This window comes from Hibiscus syriacus, unplaced genomic scaffold, assembly GCF_006381635.1.
Source record: "Hibiscus syriacus cultivar Baekdansim isolate YM2019G1 unplaced genomic scaffold, ASM638163v2 tig00002880_pilon, whole genome shotgun sequence".
Classification (NCBI taxonomy): Eukaryota; Viridiplantae; Streptophyta; class Magnoliopsida; order Malvales; family Malvaceae; genus Hibiscus; species Hibiscus syriacus.
Window position 1 is genome coordinate 794,958 of NW_024061952.1, and position 20,149 is coordinate 815,106.

The 20,149-nt window shown below is 34.2% G+C and overlaps 3 protein-coding genes and 1 pseudogene across 3 annotated transcripts; 3 read left to right on the top strand and 1 right to left on the bottom strand.

Annotated features, from left to right (window-relative positions):
* Window positions 1–7,715: 7,715 nt before the first annotated feature.
* Window positions 7,716–12,889, top strand: LOC120161927 (cyclic nucleotide-gated ion channel 17-like). The gene is made up of 7 exons (XM_039172131.1): window positions 7,716–7,965; window positions 8,380–8,950; window positions 9,633–9,845; window positions 10,024–10,325; window positions 11,111–11,222; window positions 11,609–11,845; window positions 11,998–12,889. The coding sequence occupies exons 1-7, from the start codon at window positions 7,937–7,939 to the stop codon at window positions 12,715–12,717; spliced, it is 2,184 nt and encodes a 727-aa protein (XP_039028062.1). The 5' UTR covers window positions 7,716–7,936; the 3' UTR covers window positions 12,718–12,889.
* Window positions 12,890–13,228: 339 nt separating this feature from the next.
* LOC120161228 lies at window positions 13,229–15,536 on the bottom strand (annotated as a pseudogene).
* A 55-nt stretch (window positions 15,537–15,591) lies between these two features.
* On the top strand, window positions 15,592–18,557 carry LOC120161235 (diacylglycerol kinase 4-like). Its single transcript, XM_039171505.1, has 13 exons — window positions 15,592–15,940; window positions 16,016–16,138; window positions 16,287–16,424; window positions 16,512–16,597; window positions 16,780–16,870; window positions 16,960–17,032; window positions 17,140–17,222; window positions 17,316–17,386; window positions 17,482–17,559; window positions 17,675–17,760; window positions 17,863–17,981; window positions 18,221–18,386; window positions 18,541–18,557. Exons 1-13 carry the CDS (start codon window positions 15,605–15,607, stop codon window positions 18,555–18,557), a joined length of 1,467 nt encoding a protein of 488 aa, XP_039027436.1. The 5' UTR covers window positions 15,592–15,604.
* A 27-nt stretch (window positions 18,558–18,584) lies between these two features.
* Window positions 18,585–19,789, top strand: LOC120161244 (PTI1-like tyrosine-protein kinase At3g15890; the record flags this gene model as incomplete). Its single annotated transcript, XM_039171511.1, has 3 exons — window positions 18,585–18,707; window positions 18,833–19,095; window positions 19,159–19,789. Coding segments are annotated over 3 exons (1,017 nt in total), but the record flags the coding sequence as incomplete, so codon positions are not given.
* Window positions 19,790–20,149: the final 360 nt, after the last annotated feature.

A 20,149-nucleotide genomic window follows, 5' to 3' on the forward strand; every position in this document is an offset into this window, starting at 1 on the left:
TATATTTAATTTACGATAGTGATTGTAGATCTTCATTGTAATTTGGATATTTTATAGTTTTAATAAAATTAACGACTTCTATGAAAAAATATTGATGAAAATATTTAAATTTTATACCATAAAATGAAAGGGTGATATTAAAAAAACAAAATTGAACTCATTAAGTCTATTTATGATTGAGTGAAAATACCTACGGCTATACAGATCATCAAATATTACTACGATCACAAAAATTAATATGCACAGATATCTTCACAGCCCAATGAAAAGAATAAAGAGCAATGAATACGTAAAAAAGAAGAATGGTAAGAGACAGTGGTGGTCTGTCTTTTTCTCGCACTTACCTCTCCTATGCAAGTCTTCAGCACCCTCTTTTATTTCAATTAAATATATTTATATTTGATCTTCAAAACAGTTTCTCATGGAGTTTTCACCATCATTTTTAATTTTAAAAAGAGAACCCCCTTAATATTAATGCTGGATGTTCTAGTTTTGGAGCTTTCCCCCATGCATTTCCCCTCCATCGACACAAATCCTTGCATTTGCATGTATATCATGATGAGGGTTTGCCAGAGTTTCCGCCAGCCACATTAATGGATTCACATGGATATAGTTTAGCCATTAAATAACCCTGGGAAATCAAATGATAATTAAGAGTGTAAATGAAACAATTTTTAACGATACTCATTTATTTATTTTTGAAAATGTTTACATCAATTCGTTTGATGACCACGAACATAATATGTTATGTTAAATCAACCAATATTCTATTTCTACATTTTTATTTACAAGTTAAAAAAATGGTGAAATTTAATCATTAGTCTTTGTTTCTTAGACTTGTAGTTTGAAATATAAAATTAATTTTATGTTCAATTTAGTTTTCTATCTAAGTCAATATTTAAAAGGGTAAATTATGCATTTAGCACTTATAATATGGGTTTTGGTCCGTTTTAGTATATAAAATTTCAAATCTTTTTAAAAATATACTTAAAGTTTAATTTTTGTTTTATTTTAGTACTATCATTCAGAATTTAACTTTAAGTTTTGAAAAATTTGAAAGTTTGAAACTAGAACGAACCAACTAATAATTTAGATATTAAATATGTTAAATTTTTACGATGTAGTACTACAATGAAATGAAAATTAAATGTTAAATATGAATTTGAAAAAATTAAAAGTTTATGTACCAAAACAGGCAAAAACTAATAGTTTATATACTAAATAGTAGTTTACCCCATTTAAAAAGTAAAAAAGAAAAAATATGATAATAAACTAAACAAGTTTATAAATGATTCGTAATCGAGCCAATAAATAAATTTATTCACGAATATAAACGAATTATACACATAAATTATTAAATGATCATATAAATTTTATCTGTATTCATTCATTTAATTTAATAAACAAACATAAATAAAAATTATACGAATAATTTAATAACAATTTATTCAACGTTTTGTTGAATTACACATAACCTTTGAATTCAATGCTAACGAGACTCACCGAAGTTAATATTTTAAAGCTAAAACAAACCAAAGTTGATGAACAGTGGCCTTGGAATGACTGATGAACACACAAAAACCAAGGTTGGATAGACTGGCAAAGAAGATCTTTTGGACTTAGTTTTTATTTTAATAGTGTCCGGCTCACGCGGGCGTTGCGTTTTGCATTGGCAGTGACACTCTCATGTCATTAGCATTAGAATGGAAAACTAGGGTTTTATTGGCCGAGCTTCATTGCTTCAAAGTCTGAAGCATGGTGATAGCAAGGAGCAATTATTCCAGGGTGACAGACTAAAGTAGTGTAGGATGAAAATTAAATAAAATAAAAAGGTCCACCACGCTCCTTTTAAACCAAGTGTACACCACCGCACTGCCCTTTTCATCAAAGACAAAATATTTTGATGAAGCAGTAGGGTAAGGATCTTTTGGCCTGCCATGGCTTTTACTCTTTGCAATCATCACAACCTTTATGATGTGACAATACACCCTCTCTCTTTCTCGGCCAATTTATTTAAAAATTCTTTCACGTATCTTGTGATCTATAAATCGCGTGTTAATTATTTGTACCCTTCAACACATGATATACGTCTTATTGATGTGGAGTATTTTTTTTAAATAAATTAATAAAATAATGAGATAAAATGACTTCGTACATTATAAAATATTAGATATTTTTTATGATTTAAAATATGACGAGATTTATAAGGACTTCATGGCTTGTAAAACGTAAGATTCTTTTTAATTTCTTAACTCAGTTTAGTGTTTATAGCCTTATTTAAAAATTATTTCTGGATGAGAAACTGATTTTTTAAAAAATTTAATTATAAATACATATTATTACAATTTATCTTTAAGTTGCATGGGCAAAGTTGTAAAGGGTAAATTAATTTGTTTTTATTTAACTTTATAAATATGATAATGTTATTTGGTTTGGTATGGATGTAATTATCAAGTTTCATTAATGACAAAATTGTCATTTCTCATTAAATGAATTTTATATTCATTTAAATACATGATAAATTAATATGAAATTAACTAAAATTTCATGAAAATTTAGTCATATTTGTCATTCATTTCGTGGCCTTCATACCCTAGGTAAGAGGATTTTTTTCATTTTAAGCCAATTTATTAGGTTTTTAGATTAAGACGTGAAATAAAAAATTATTCTATTCGATGTGCTCTATCATTTGATGTCAATATTGCATACTAATCTTGCTTGAGTTTAAAGATCCCAAATTCTATGATTTATGTTCATGTTAGTGTTCATGAATTGATGATGAATTTTGAGGTTATTGAGGCTGTAGAATCATTTCCAAACTTGATTAATTATCTAATCATGATCTAATAATGATCAAACCTCTTAAAAATGGATCTATGATTTTTGGCCTAACCTTAAAATTAGGGGAAGTTTATGTTTTAATGAAATTTGATTAGGGGTTTGATTGTATAGATTTTAAAATGTTGAATAGAGGTTGATTTCATGCTCGAATCAAATCGAAATCAAGTGAATCCTGAAAACCCTAATCTTGAATGTTCAAAGTATTCGGCCTAGGCTATTGAGGGTGATAAAAATTATGAAAAAATTATGTAGGGGCTAGAAATGATATAGGAAGTATTCTGCAAGCCTTAGAAAAAAATTTGAGAACAATTTTTTTATTTTTGGAAAGTTGGGGGACCTATTTGGCAATTATAAAAAAGTTGTGGGTTGATGTGTAAGAGTGTAATAGTTGATATACTATATTGGAAATTAATGTTTGAGTGTTGAAATTGAAGTAAGGATGTGAAATTGGGCCATTTTGGAAAGTTGATAAAAGTTGAGGTTCAAATAACAAATATAGAAAGGTTGGGATTTTAAGTAAAAATGTTATGTGAAACTTGGATAATAAAAGAATTTTGTTGGTCAATTAGAAGTGTTAAGGTCAACATTTATGTTGTGACATGGAATTTGATTCGAATGAGCATCGGAAGATTTTTAGGAATTTATTTTCTAATGTGTGTCTATATTAGTAAGATTCTAACATGTGGTTTGGATTTGTGTATGTTTGGTAATGATGTTTATTTAGATTATGTGTTTGAAATCAAGATCAAACATTTTAAAGTTAAGGAGAAGCTTAAGGATCGTGAAATGTGAATTTCTAAGGAAAGTTTACAAGTTAAGGACACCAGATGAATGCAAATTTAATTTGTATTTATGTTATTGAACAAACATTAGCTTGTGATAAGCAAGTGGCATCATTAATATGGTAATAAGTGACTCCTAATTGTTGTGTGTTTTATAGTTCATACATATTTGTTCCTTTGGTGAGCTAATAAAATTAGTGAATAAGCCAAAAATGCAAATTGGTGAAATCTGTCCGGATTTATGATCGAAACATTAATTTTAAAAAATCACCATAAATTATATAGAAATGATTAGAAAATGATTTTTATACCGTTGGATTTGTATATTATTATAATTTTGTGTAGAACAAATGGATACTGATTTCAAGGTGTATAAAAAAATATGAATTTTTAATAGAGGATTGGTAAAAAAAAGGGCAACAAATTCTGCTCAAACAACTTCTGTAAGTCAACTTTGAAATTTCTCTATAAATTGTACAAATTTAACTAGAAGAAGTTCCTTATATGGTTAAATTCGTATTCGAGTCTAATTCCCATATGTATAAACGAAATAATTTTTGAAGGTGTAGATTAAAAAAACAATATTTCTTTGAAGGTAGTGTAACAACCAAAATTTGAAATTGTGAAAAAACAATTTGGAATAAAACCAAATCGAAAGCAAAAGATCAAGCTAAAGCTTAATGAGACTTATATTTTGACTTGTATATAATATCAAGTGAGTGCAATACATGACATTATACATAGATGTGATATACATCATTAGGAAGACTTGCAGTGAGTCAACCTTAATTATGTTGATATGATATTTATGTCATTTATCATATTATTGACATATCCTTAATATGTTAATATTAAAAATATAATGCATTGATCACTAATACACATGATTCTATGTCATTATTAATATTTAGAGTATGAATTGCCCAATGTTAAATTATATTAGTATACATTGCCTTTGCTATGGTTGAGTTAATTAAAGACTATATGCCCATGTATGTTATTGATAGTCGGTAATATTAATGGCATGTCATATAGTATAGCAGTTGCACATTAGATATCACTAGAATGTCTAGCTAAGACACATAGTGCAGGCTTTAGAGTGTCTAGCGAAGACACACAGTACAAGACACTAGAGTGTATATACAAGACACTTAGTGTATAAGGTGGGCATGACCCGACCTCATGTGAAAGCACTACGGTACTATATTTGACTCTTATACCAAGGTCCTCATAGATTGATATTTGTGATATGGTTTATTGGTTAATAAATGATAAACAGATGAATAAGTTTATGAGCTTATCGAATAAATGATAAATATATTGGTAAAAAAATTATATTCAGTTTATATCATGTTAGTATATGGTAACATGACTAGAAATCAGGTAAAGTGAGCAAAATGCATTGAATATTGTCACTCATTACATTTATGTGTTACATTGCTTTAAATACTTCTATGATTGTCTCACTAAGTTTATATTTAGTATGTGATGATTTTCAAGCATAGGCAAAAGAAAGCAAGAGGAGTAAATAATTGAGTTTGACATCAATTACTAATGGATAATTACAGGTAACAGTTGTGTTTTAAATTTTCTAACTGACATATATACGATAAAGAAATATTTGGAAATTTATAAATTTATAAATATGGTTAGTAATTAATATAATTAATAGTTTGAATAAATATGTTGATATTAAACTATGTTTTAAATATTAATTGATTGGATGTTAATAAGACAGTTATAGATAATTTTATTTATGATATGAAACAGAGCAGAGCTGTCTGTTATTGCCTGAACCATGATTTGAAATAGAAATCGAAATGTTGTAATTTGATTTTCTATGATTAACTATTTTAATATAAATGGTTATAAATATGAAATTTGTGGAAGAAATAAAATTTTACTTATTTTGAATTAAAAAATATTTTGAATATTTGATGTGACTTTTAACTCATAAGAGTACAGTATGCATGTTAAGGGCGTTGCAAATGCAGCAGGTGTAGGTTATCGTCCGTGGTGTGAGTGCAGAGCAGTATACCACTTTATTGGTGAAATGGGTGTGGTGGGTGGAAGGGTTTAAACTCGACATTTATTGTTCCCATTTGCAATGTTTTTCCACCTTAAGTACATCACACTGCTCAGTGCTCAGCCTTCGCATTCTCATTTTCATCATTACTTTTTCAATTGCAGAAACTAATTTCTGCAGCACTACCATTTACATTTATGTAATAATTTCATTTTTAACCTCTTGGAGTTAAAAATGACAAGGTTGGAGGGCGGTAAAAAGTGAAAAGAAGAAGAAGAAGAAGAAGAAGAAGTTGCAGATTGTAATATTGTTTGAGATTCAGTGGATGAATAATGAAAAGCCTTATGACCCAAAGAGTATATGAATGTTCATTTGTTTGCAGCAGGGAATAAATCCAAATATCCTCTCTTCCCTAACTGTACCCCCTCACCTACCGTTGCCACACGCCACGTACTCACCACATTCCTCCCTGCTGATGTTTGGGTAAAGTACACAAATGGTCCTCCGATTATAATTGAGTCTTCCGATGATTAAAAATTATAAAATAATAATATGATTTTTCATACATTCAAAAGTCATATTTTTCTATTAAAAGTTTAATGGTCGCCTCAGCTGGATGTTAATATATTGAGTATTATATAATAAAATTTAATCTCAAAACCGTTTAAACTGTAATTTATATATTGAATATCTGTTTACATTATGACATCGAATCAGAACCTGGAAGCAACAATAGTTCCTATATATATTATTAAAATATGATTTTATCATATACCAGTTATCATGTTAACGTCCAACTCATAAGACTATTATAATTTTACTGAAAGGAACGAGTGGTAAATATTTAAATAATTGATTGACTATTTTATAGCTTTTAACAATTGAAAATCTCAACAAAATAACACGTTATAACCGAGATCATATGTGTACTTTTTTTTTCTTTGAAAATTATGGAGTCAGATCTTCATTTACGAGTATATTTCGTCAATTAATTATCTCTTAAAATAATATATATTAAGTATTTACATCTACATAATATAAGTACGTTGTCGAGAGCCTAACATAAACCTTATCACCCAGAGCTGAAACCCATTTGATTAAAACCTGACGGGCCACGTCTCTATAATAAACCCAAAACCAGCAAAACAACAACCCAATGTCAAGGGTAAGAAGGGAAGAATCAAAAAGCCCAAAACCAACATAATGTTTTCCTACTTTAATTTTTAGGGTAAATTATGAGTTTAATACTTAATTTATTAGTTTTAATACTTAAACTTTTAACTTTTTTAAAACAGTACCTAGGTTTAGTTTTAGTTTCATTTTAATACTAAGTTTTGAAAAAAATTTGAAAGTGTAAGTACTAAACGGACAAAAACTGATAGTTTAGGTACTAAACACGTTAAGTTTTTAACGTGAGATTCTAAATCAAAACAAAAACTCAACGTTAGATATGAATTTGAAAAAAAATTAAAAGTTTAGATCCTAAATAGACCAAAACTGATAGTTTAAGTACTAGATACATAATTTACCTTAAATTTTATTATACCAAAGTCGTTGACAATATAATAGTTTAAAAAAAAAAATTAAAATTACTGATAAATATAAAAATTTTAATTCTTGAAACCCGTTATTTTACCTTGTACTTTTATCTTTTACATTTTACTCTCAAATTTGTAAAAAAGTTGAAGGCAAAATTACCCGACAGGTATAAATTATTTTATTAAAACAATTCTCAACTGTAATAGTTTTATTAATTAATGTAACATTCGTTATATTTTTTTCAAATAATTTTTCATAATTTCTATTTTCCTTTTTTTTTCAAGATCAATTCTTCCTTTATTTAGCCTTCAAAACGTTTAAAAATGGTTGGTTGTTTCTGGATTTTTACTGTTGAGACTTTGGGCTGCTTCGTTTTGTAGTCAACCTGTATTTATTGACTTACGGTCGTCTCGCCTCCCTCCCTCCCGATTGGGTGCCCAAAAGCTAACAGTAATATATATATAAATATATTAAAAGGGGAAAGCCGAAGATGTTAGAATTTCAACGACTCGTGACTTTGCCAATTTGCCATTCCCACCCATGAAAAACACTGCAACAAGAATTTATAAATCTTCATGTTTTCTCATGATCCATTACCTTACTTTTTTCTTCTAGTTTCAACTAACATCATATTTGGGCGAAAAGAAGTCCAAGTATTAAAAGCTCATTATTTGTTATCTGGGGTATGCTTGTTTTGGGTTTTGGAGATCGGATTTAGAGCGTTTGTTTCTGCTGCTTCTTCCTGGTAATGGAGTTGAAGAAGGACAAGCTTGTCAGGTGAGTAATTTGCTATTCCCCCCTTATGTTTACTGCTTGTTGCCCCTTTGGTAGCTTTTCTGGGTAGTTTTGTTTTTTTTCCCTTTTGTTGAAAGGATGCTGTTTGGTATCTGGGAAAGTTCTGGCAACTTTGGTCTTTTACATTAGTCTTTTACATTAGGGCGTTATTTTTTTGCTTGAAATTTTAATAATAATTAGGAAAGCTTTAGTCTTTTCCATTAGATTCCAGATGTCCAGGTTTTGTCAAACTGAATTATAGGGCAGCTGCAGAGGTCTAAAAAGGATTGAACAAATGCTTGTCCTGGAATCATGAAAAATTTTCTCTTGTTTTTGAAAATCGTTTCTAGTTGCAGGGAAGCGTTTAATGAAATACGTTCAGTTGACCGATTGGTGCTGAAACTTGTTTATTTCTAGGTTCTACTCTGATGGAAAACGGCATAAAGAAACTCCATTGGGAATGAATGAATCATCATTCCTTGAAAAGTCATCTTCGGGTTACAGGATTCCATTTTCTTCAGTGCTAAAACCAGAGAATGGAATCGATGGAGGAAGAAATAGACTTCCCGAAATGGGGAAGACGGGAAGGTCAAAGGTTTCGGCAAATGAACTGTGGTACAGGAGAATTCTTGATCCAGGCAGTGAGATTATGTTACAATGGAACTGGGTTTTCATTGTTTCATGTTTGGTGGCACTTTTCATTGACCCATTGTACTTCTATTTGCCCTCCGTTGGAGGGGATACAAAGTCCTCTTGTGTAAAGACGGATTTGAACTTACGAATTGTTGTGACCTGTTTTCGAACCGTTGCCGATATTTTTTATTTGTTGCACATAATTATAAAGTTTAGAACAGGCTATGTTGCACCGAGCTCAACAACTAGAGTGTTCGGAAGGGGTGAACTTGTAATGGATGCTAGGAAGATTGCACGGAGGTATCTTAGATCTGATTTCTTCATTGATTTCATTGCAACACTTCCTCTTCCTCAGGTATTTGTATACACAGTTTTTGTACTGAAAAAGCCTGTCATGAATATTACTTGCATACTGTAATCATCCATATAAAAAAGAATAATAGCTTATGCTATTTGGCGTCATTCAGTCACATGAACTCAACTGCAAACATGGTAAAATAAATTTGTAAATAACTCTTATTTCCAAACTTGAAGTACTATGGCTTGAGTTTAATTGTGATCCTATGGTTTTCCCTAATTAACAGAAAAGGAACCGTGAGCCTTGTTATACCTATGCCGCTGTCAGCAATCCAACAACATGCCTTATGACATGTTTTCAAATAACCGCAGATACTTTTACTCATTTTGCTTAAGCACACATTTCAGAAGAGATTATGTAATCATCTATTGTAGACCATATTTGGTTTCCTATATTAACAGATATGAAGCATAAATTGTTTGTTCATAATTCACTTTGTTTCTTATTTAGAGTTTGAGTCACATTTTACATTTGTGTAGAAGATTAGTTGTCTCCCATTTTAGTTTATTATGGTAAATAACCCTTTCCATTCAAGGACATTTCGAAGTTTGGTGCACTACGTCCCAATCCCTGGATAAAATGATTAGTAAAATGCATGTCTGATTTCCAGTTTAATGCATCAGATAATAAAAATGAAAAAGATGAAATCTCAGTTTATCTATTTATTTATTTCTTGCAGATAGTCATCTGGTTTATCATTCCAGCAACAAGAAGTCCTCGTACTGATCATAAAAACAATGCCCTTGCATTAATTGTTCTGCTTCAGTACATTCCCAGGTTGTATTTGATTTTTCCTTTAAGTTCTCAAATTATTAAAGCAACTGGAGTGGTTACAAAGACGGCGTGGGCGGGTGCTGCTTACAACCTTCTCCTATACATGTTAGCTAGTCATGTATGTTGTCATATTACTTTTATCGTTAGCCTTTTCTTTGCTTTTGTATTTGCATTCATATTTTGCTCTATTTGACAATGACTGTCCGGGTGATTTTTTTATTTTTATCTTTTCACCATCCAATTTCTTCCTCATCCCTCTGCTAGTTTTTTACACAGAAAGATGCCTATTCATGTAGGTTGTAGGTGCAGCATGGTATGTGCTTTCTGTTGACAGGTATACTTCGTGCTGGAAGAAAATTTGCAGAAAGGAAATTGCTTCTCTTGGATGTAATCTGTCCTATTTAGATTGCGACAGTTTTGGCCATAGTGATCGCAATAATTGGACAGAATTCACTGGTGTGTTCCAGCAATGTGACCCAAAAAATAATATTGAGTTCCAATATGGCATTTTTGAAAGTGCAGTAACAAAGAATGCTGTCACCAAGGGCTTTATTGAGAAGTATTTCTATTGCTTATGGTGGGGCTTACAGCAACTTAGGTATGCTTTTATTTATTTTATGGAAAATAATATTAATTTCCACTTATTTGAGTTGTCTTTACTCTCAGAATATACTGATGCATTTGTTTGGGTGGTTTCCTGGTGGCTGATGAGTGCAATCAAACTGTTCAATTAGTAGATTTTCTTGTTTCACTTACAAATTACAGTTTAAATCCCGTTACTGTAGCTGCATGGGATTTCCTAACCATATTGTGTATGATACTACGGTAATATAGTGAGAATCTAGTTAAATTATGCTTTATATGCAATCAAGTGGCATGCACTGAGCATATTGCATATCTGGGCGTATGAGTATCTTATCACTGCAATCTAAGATGTCAAGTGTTTACATTGTGTTTGATGAGATACTATTCTTTGAATTGTAGGCACAAAGATGTAAACCTTCCTCTTAAGACATGCATCCGAGATGCCTGCCGGTCAATTTTATGTTCCACTATGCTAGTTTGGAATAGATGGCATGTTGCATTTTCATGTGCCCCTTAGAAGTAGTAACTGGCCTGCTGTAGGATCTAGTTACTATGAAATTTAAACTGATGGTGATTGGTAACTTTTCGTAGCAGATTATGTCAATGGTTTTTTAATGCCTATTATCGTGTAATGCTACTTTAGTTTCATAAAGCATGCACACCTTTTTTCTATATTGTTTTCAGCTTTGCACAGAGTATTGGTTTATCTGATCTAGTAATTAATGATTGTATGTCATTCTATGAGTTTCTTGTGTTTGTTAACGTTAATACGTGGCTTTTGTTTTCTTATCGTCTCAGTTCCTATGGCCAGAATTTGTCAACAAGCACTTTTATTGGGGAGACACTATTTGCTATACTTATTTCTATCCTGGGTCTTGTTCTGTTTTCCCACTTGATTGGCAACATGCAGGTATAAAATATTTGCATCCTCGAGATTTGCCTTAAAATACCAAATTTCATTTACTGTTTCTAGTAACTGCAATGTAGTGAAATATGTTCTCCATCATCTCGATGCTGTGTTCGTGAATAGATTTTTGTGTTGTATCTCTCCATTAAATAGTTTTATCTGCCAAAACTGTCTTGACCAATGGTACTACCTTTCTTCAGTTGCCTATTTCAGCAGTCGAGATCTCCTTGCTTCACTGGCTAGGAAAGCTGTGAAATAGGGAGTAGGATGAGTTCTTATCTAGTATCTTGTATTTTGCTAAGTCCGACATTAAGCTTCAATTCGTCCTCACTGAAACAAGTATTCCTGGTTATGTTTACAGTGATATTTTACATTCGTTTGTGGTACAGACTTATTTGCAATCCCTCACCGTGAGATTAGAGGAATGGAGACTCAAGCGAAGGGACACCGAGGAGTGGATGAGCCATCGCCAACTCCCTGAAGATTTAAAACACCGTGTCAGACGTTTTGTTCAGTATAAATGGCTTGCAACTCGTGGAGTTGATGAAGAAGCCATCTTACATGGCTTACCAGCTGATCTTCGTCGTGATATTCAATGCCACTTATGCTTGGACCTTGTTCGACGTGTAAGCAACTTTCCCATGTCAATTTCTTTTAGAGTTTCAAACCGTCCTTACTTGAAAAACAAATCTTGATGGTAGATTGCCCACGTTGAATTAGAGTCATTTCTTTATTAAATGATAGTAATTAGTTTCATTGGAGATATTCTCTGATGTAGGTCCCTTTCTTCTCCCAAATGGACGATCAGCTGCTTGATGCAATATGCGAGCGCCTAGTATCGTCCTTGAGCACTGAGGGTACTTATATTGTTCGTGAGGGTGACCCTGTGACAGAGATGCTCTTCATTATCAGAGGTAGATTAGAGAGTTCCACAACAAATGGTGGTCGAACGGGTTTCTTCAACTCGATCACGTTGAGACCTGGAGACTTTTGTGGAGAGGAACTTCTTGCATGGGCTTTGCTACCGAAATCCACCATGAACTTGCCCTCTTCAACAAGAACAGTCAGAGCTTTAGTCCAGGTTGAAGCCTTTGCACTGCATGCCGAAGATCTCAAGTTCGTGGCCAACCAATTTAGACGTCTTCACAGCAAGAAACTACAGCACACCTTCCGGTTCTACTCCTACCATTGGAGGACATGGGCAGCCTGCTTCATACAGGCTGCCTGGCGTCGGTACAAAAGGAGGATGTTGAGGGCGGAATCATTTGCTTCGGATGAAAAAGAGGACGAGGAGACTGAGGAAGAGGAAGAGGAAGAGAAAAGTTTAATTCCAGGCTCCAATTCTTCTCAGGCAAAACTGAACCTTGGGGTCACGATATTAGCATCAAGGTTTGCAGCAAATACTAGGAGAGGAGTGCAGAAGATCAAAGATGTCGATATTCCAAAAATACAAAAACCAGAGGAACCCGACTTTTCTACGGAACCTGACGATGACTGACCACATCGTACACTTTATAATAGGAGTATATACCGGCTAAGCGTCTCGACTTGGGGTTGGAAATTTTCAAGTACAACAGGTGGTGCATGCATGCACCAGCTTCAAGACCAGGGATCTGGAATCCCAAAGGGTTGGAGTACTGAAGAGCTTAGCTTAGTCCTGGAAACCTTACTAGCTGATCATTTGTTATATAGGCTGTGGGGTTTCACCATGCAAGCTGTGTGTTAACCCACGAGCCTTATTAACTTGACAATGTAATAACACACATGAATCTAAAGATTTCATTTGTTATATTTTGTATTTTTGAAAATTACTTTTCAATCTTAAGTATTAAACAAAATACTTGAATCGTCAAATAATCTTTAACCACTAGAATTATAATGAAGAATTAGAGTAACATAGATGAACATTACTCGGGATCCAATTAGAACTGAACAATATCGATCTTATTAATTACACACTTACATAACAAAGAGAACAAGTGTTACATTGCTAACCAATAAGAAAATCTTATTACTTTCACAAACATGGATTCTTACGATACAAAGCTTGGTTTTTACTTTATTGATTATCAACAGTTCAAAGATGCTTATACATTGGGATCAAGAACATTGGTTGCCAGTTCACCTTCAGTTTTACAGGGTGATATGGACATGAATCACGAATCAATTCGGTTGAAGTGTGACATGCTGCAAAAGTAATTTTCTGCAGAAGTTAAACCATGATCCTCGGATGCACTCGATATCAACATGATGTAAATGATCACAAGGAAATAACATAATAGCAGATACGAACCGAATAAGTGATCCCGAGTATCAGAAACAAAGTTGTTACCTTAATCTGGGTCCTATCATATGTATAAGTGATGTGAATAAGTCCGTCGCTATCCTCGATAACAACCGGATAAGATAATTCCATTTCCAGATTCTCTTCTGGTGTTAAAACTTCATCCCATGAATCACCATCATTCGTGGACAGTGCAACTTTAAGCACGCCCCTTGAGATTGTATTGTAAGCAAGCAAGACGCGGCCATCCCTCAGCTTAACCCTGTCGATACCTAACGAATGCAGCTCGTGGTATAAGCCGGTAGGGAAATTGAAGGGAATGAGCAAGATTCTTTTTCGTTTTTCACAGCATTACTTTGCAGTAAAGATGAATCATTTCAATAGGATGCCAGAAAAGAAACAAGACTAACACACCAACCTGAGTTTGGGTTCAGAAGCTCGGTAGGCTTGACATTATCCCAGTTGTGACCACCATCATTGGATTCCGATGTACAAACTTTATCGACGCCTTCAAAAGATCCCATTAAAACACGGAGTGTTCCTTTTTTAAGTAACGTTAGGAACCGATTGAATCACACTGAGAGACCTATTTTTAATATATATATAGGGCCATACTTCTTCCAGAATATACCAGCATTTGGTGTAACCTGTCGATGTTAATCATCGAATATGAAAACTGCATTTTCAAACATCAAGAGTATAACAGTTAATGTAATCGAATCAGTTATCACAAACTCCACCCATGAACCCCAAGAATTCCAACTCTCTACGGACGATCCACAGAGCAAAAGTCCATTTTCGAGCAAGATAGGCTGCAGATGAGCAAGCGACACATTGTCGGGATACTTGTTATCCGAACTTCACAAGTGAAAAAATACTAAAATACATGTAAATGTAACAACAAATTATGTTCACACATCACACCTTGTTCTTAGAAGGTCCTAGTATGCTAGGAGGAAGTTGCTCTCTCTCTGTCCAAGTAACACCTTTCTCATACGATCGCTTCATGCATTCGCTCCACCTGGATTTAGTTACAGCAAAAAGCAGATCACATAAGAAGCATGTACATTAGTCGTAACGAAATTCATGTATTCGAAAACCATAAAAGCAGCTAGGAGTTTACTTTTGAACCTCCTGGCCAACTTTATAGAATAACAACAGTTCCTGTGATGGAAGTTTAAATAGCACAGGGTTCCACACCGGAACATCAGGTTGTTCGTCGATAACAACAGGCGGAAACCAGTGGCCATCCTGGCAAAAAAACAATATGTTCACCAGATTTGTAATCATGTAGCGTAAAATATAGATCTTAAGAACCATTCGATTGGAGCCGGCAGAGAGCCAATGAGTGAGACATTACTAAAGGCATAATACCAAAATTAGCCCCTAGTATTTAACAAAATAATCATTTTATCACTTATTCTATTTCTTGGAGTATTTTTGGACTAACATTTCATTTTAAGGCAAAAAGATCCCTAACAATTGACAGAATAACCACTTTGATCCTTATTTTTTTATGAAATATTTTAGCCGTCAACATTTTATTTTAGGTTAAAAATAACTCATATTTCGGAGTGTTAATCGTGTATTAACTAATGATTTCCATCTATAAAAGAGGCTTTTTGTCCCAAAGTGAAACGTTAGGGCCAAATACTCCAAAAAAAAGAATAGGGACTGAAATGATCATTTTGATAAACATTGAGACTATTTCTTATATTATGCCTGAATTAAAGTATTATTATAAATTGATTATTTTATTAAATATATGTTTCATGTGATTTAATATAATAATATGTTTACATAATTAGATGTGTACAAAAATATATTCTGTTATTTAAAAAAATTGTAAATTTCCATCTAATTCAAGCTAAACCTATCAATTTGAAACTCGTAACTTGATACGTAGACTCTTTGTCCCATGAACGTAAAATTTCAGTTGGTGGTCTCAATTTATAACGACAAATATTAAACTCCTCCTAACAGTTTTTCCAAAAAATAAAACTATAAAAACTAACTTTAGTTCCCTCCTCCATTCTTTCTCTTTTGTGCGTGTAAAAAAACAAGGATGGATTCACCGAAATTGCCAGACGAGTCATCGTCGATGACATCGTCCACGTTATCGTCGGCGCTGATGTCCCGTTCCTCTTCCATGATGGGCTCAATAAGATCCTACGGCTTGACGAGTTTAGCCTCCGTTAGGATCAACAAGCAAGCGCTCAGGGTTAGGCTTTTGATCCCTCAACATGTCCCCCTTACCATGCTAGATTGCATTAAGAATAAAGACGTGGACGCCGGCGACCAGCATTTCCAATTACTTACCTCCGACCCTGTGACCTCCCCTGAAGCCCCCATGGTCGTCTTTATTAATACCCGTAGCGGCGGTCAAGCCGGCCCCAACCTTAAAGACCGTCTCCGTGACTTATTGAGCGATGAACAGGTTGGACCAAAATGGTTATATTTATGGTTTGTATAGTATGTTGTTTTATTACGAATTTTGATTTTGGAAATGTAGGTGTTTGATCTCCTAGAGATAGCCCCTAATGATTTTGTACGGTATGGATTGGGTTGCCTTGAGAAGCACGCTAACAATGAAGACGTTTGTGCCAAACAGATTCGGGAGAAAATTAGAGTTGTGGTAAGTATGTGTTTACCGGCTTCTAAAATTTGTGAACTCATCTTCTGTAATTAAAGAATTTTATCTCTTTGATTGATGCAAGCCAATGAATCATAGAAATAACTAACAGATGGGCATTGATGCTGAATGATTGTGTATGAATAAGCAGGTTGCTGGAGGTGATGGCACAGTTGGTTGGGTACTCGGATGTCTTGGAGAACTTCCTCGAACGGGAAGGGAGCCGGTTCCTCCTGTGGCTATCATTCCACTTGGTACAGGCAATGATTTGGCTCGAAGTTTCAGTTGGGTAAAGATGTTCCTTTATAGGATTTGATGTTGTCTTCTGTTTGCTTCCATTACTTTCTTGGCTCATGCTTCTGAACGTTCACTGCAGGTAAGTACGTTTCCTTTCTCCTGGAAATCACTAAGTAAAAGAATCCTACATAGAGCTGCAAGCGGTCCGATTTGCAGTCTAGATAGGTAACCATGCTTACATTCATTACATAACGATTGGTTCCACGTTTTGTTATTGCCTTTTATGAGTCTGATGATCCACTACCGCAGACTCCTGTCAGTTAATTTCAATTCGCTTACAATCGGAAATCTGTTCCGGTAACTATTCCGCAGTTGTGTCGGTAATTGTTTATAATTTGATGATGCAGTTGGCAAATCACATTGGAAATGCCTGCCAGCAAAGCCGTTGATCTTCCCCATACTTTGAAGCCCTCAGAAGAGTGTGAGACTGATGATCAGGTAGTGAATCTCTCTGTTTAGACATTGATGTTAATCGAGCCGCCCTTGGAATATTAATCAAGCATCTTTGATCTTCTCCGTGACTACAGAATATGGAACTTGACGAGGAGGCTCCAAAGACAGTGAAATTGAGTGGAGTATTCTACAGTTACTTTAGCATAGGTATAACTGTATCTTAGAAACTTGACCATCATTATTTTAACATCTTAGCTTTCTTCTTCTTGCTTGCTTATGGTATTTTTCCATTTGCTATTACCATTATAATTCAGGAATGGATGCACAAGTAGCTTATGGATTCCATAGTTTACGTAACGAGAGACCTTACCTTGCACTAGGTCCGATATCAAATAAGGTATTTCGATTTCTTTTACTTATCTGCTCGGCATATGGTTTGCATTTTGGTAGAACTTAAAACTACAGTGTATTGATCCATCCTTTGTGGCAGCTTCTCTACTCGACTTACGGTTGCTCTCATGGTTGGTTTCTAACACCATGCGCGTCCGATCCAAGCTTGAGGCAAGATATTACTATATTTCTTCATCTTGCATCTTATCCTACAATGGATACATTACATTTTCTAAATAATGACAGTATATTTCTATATGCAGTAGGGGACTCAAGAACATTTTGAGGATACATGTTAAAAAGGTCAATTCCACAGGATGGGTGCCGGTACCGATACCGAAAAGGTAGATTTCAAAGTATTTTCTTTTACTGAACCTCCTGCAACAGGCTATATTTCTGAAGTTACTCTGTATGGCTTATGATTTAATTACTTTCTAATGTTATGCTATTTTGTTTTAGTGTAAGAGCTATTGTTGCTTTAAATCTTCATAATTATGGAAGTGGAAGGAATCCATGGGGTACTCTAAGACAAGCGTATCTGGATAAGTATGGTACATTTCTCAGGTTACTTGAGTACTAAGTTCATCGACAGGCTCGATCGAATTTCGAATCTAAAAGGAGTTACTTCGACATTCTGTTTATTTTTCAGAAAGGATTCGTTGAAGCCAATGTCGATGATGGCCTTCTGGAAATTTTCGGCTTAAAGCAAGGATGGCATGCGTCGTTCGTTATGGCGGATCTCATATCAGCAAAACACATTGCACAGGTACACTGTAACTTGCTTATTTCTTTACCATAATATGTCAAAAGGTGGTTAAACATATGATTGTAGAAGCTCTTACCTTACCTGGTTTCTTGTAATGCACGTGCCTTGGGGAATAAGTAACGTTACCTGAACTCGGGTGTAAATGTCTAATACGAGCATATGCTAGGCTTTTTCACATAGGGGCCGAAAAATGTTCGAGACGACTCTTTCTACCTGTCTATGCCATAAATATATTGCAGGCTGCAGAAATAAGAATGGAGCTGAGAGGTGGAGAATGGAAAGAGTCGTTCATGCAGATGGATGGGGAGCCGTGGAAACAAAACTTGAGCAAGAAGCATTGGACAGTTCTGGAAATTAAGAGGATGCCTTTTCAGTCAATAATGATCAGTGGAAATTATGTGGATTGTAAATTTTATCTCATTAAGATGATTAAAGTAAAATTTGAATATAATATTAAATATATTTTTTTAAAAATAATAATTGAATGATTAAAATAAAAATTAAATAATAATTGAGTTTCCAAATAGATAATCTGTTTTAAATTTTGTTGGTGTGGAAGTCGATGAGTTAATCTGATTAGAAAAAAACATTACTTAAAAAACAACATGGAGAATGCTTGCGTACAAAGAGTTGCTCACCGCCACCAATGGCTTCTCTGACGAGAACAAGCTCGGCGATGGCGGCTTCGGCAGTGTTTACTTGGGTAAAACCGGTGATGGTCTCCAGGTCATTTATTTACGTATATTTAAATTATACGAGAATTTGAAATTTTTAAGAGTCGATCGGTCCATCAGTTCCCCTCGGTTTTTACCATGCCTAAAGGACTTTGTTATTGAATATTATGTTTGCAGATAGCTGTTAAGAAGTTGAAATCCATGACTTCAAAAGCTGAAATGGAGTTTGCACTGGAAGTTGAGGTTCTCGGAAGGGTCAGGCACAAGAATCTGTTGGGACTAAGGGGTTACTGTGTCGGGACCGATCAAAGGCTCATCATTTACGAGTGCATGCCGAATCTTAGCCTGCTGTCTCACCTGCACGGCCATTTTGCCGACGAGGTTCAATTAGACTGGCCAAAGAGAATGAAGATCGCAATTGGTTCTGCAGAAGGCATATCGTAAGTTTAGCTTTAGCCTTTTATTGAGTCATAGCATACATAAAAATGTTCTTATTTCTATAGGTACTTGCACCATGAGGTAACGCCCCACATCATTCATAGAGACATCAAGGCAAGCAATGTGCTACTCGATTCGGATTACGAACCTCTCGTCGCCGATTTCGGCTTTGCGAAGCTAATCCCCGATGGCATAAGCCACATGACGACTCGTGTGAAGGGTACTTTAGGATACCTTGCGCCGGAATACGCCATGTGGGGAAAGGTTTCCGACGGCTGCGATGTTTATAGTTTCGGTATTCTCTTGCTTGAGCTTCTCACGGGGAGAAAGCCTGAAGAAAAGTTACCTGGTGGCATGAAAAGGACCATAACTGAGTTGGCCGAGCGGCTTATAGCTAAAGGGCGGTTTAAAGACCTCGTTGATCCGAGGCTTCGAGGAAATTTCGACGAAAACCAATTGAAACAAGCCATCGGTGTTGCTTGTCTATGCGTGCAAAGCGAACCGGAGAAGCGGCCGGCCATGAAGGAAGTGGTTTATATGCTTAAAGGGAACGGCAGCGAAGGAAAAGTTGTGCAGACTAGAATGAATAACATTAAGTACAAGGCGGAATTAATGGCACTTGATCAAACAAGTGACGACGACGATGGTGGCACTGATGAAAGCTATGGGGGTATTTGGTCCCATGGAGATGCATAGATGATCGAGTTTTTAATTTCACATTTAAAATTAAAGTATTATTATATGGTTTGTTTGTTTATTTTTAAAAATTTTAATTTAAGAATATGTAATGATTTATTAACTCCTTTGTAGAATAAAACAATTTCTACCTCAAACAGAAAATAATAGTTTCTTTGGTATGGAAGTATGGTTTTATATTAGGAGGTGTATTTTTAAAATTTTAAAGGATAAAAACATATTATTAATAAAAAATAATAATAAAATCTAAAATATATAATAATAGTGTGTTCGATATTCCGTTGTCTCAAAGAGTTGTGCTTTCACCAAGAACTATTTCTTCAACCACTTTTATTTTAATATTTAATATCAAAATAAATA

What these genes read in the sequence shown, in the direction of transcription:
- LOC120161927 (XM_039172131.1), top strand. Translation starts at nt 7,937, where the DNA reads ATGGAGTTGAAGAAGGACAAGCTTGTCAG. An exon ending in AAGAAGGACAAGCTTGTCAG is followed by an intron (nt 7,966 to 8,379) that starts GTGAGTAATTTG and finishes GTTTATTTCTAG; the next exon opens with GTTCTACTCTGATGGAAAAC. An exon ending in TGGGGCTTACAGCAACTTAG is followed by an intron (nt 10,326 to 11,110) that starts GTATGCTTTTAT and finishes TTATCGTCTCAG; the next exon opens with TTCCTATGGCCAGAATTTGT.
- LOC120161235 (XM_039171505.1), top strand. Translation starts at nt 15,605, where the DNA reads ATGACATCGTCCACGTTATCGTCGGCGCTGATGTCCCGTTCCTCTTCC. An exon ending in ACTTATTGAGCGATGAACAG is followed by an intron (nt 15,941 to 16,015) that starts GTTGGACCAAAA and finishes TTGGAAATGTAG; the next exon opens with GTGTTTGATCTCCTAGAGAT. An exon ending in TGGCTCGAAGTTTCAGTTGG is followed by an intron (nt 16,425 to 16,511) that starts GTAAAGATGTTC and finishes CGTTCACTGCAG; the next exon opens with GTAAGTACGTTTCCTTTCTC.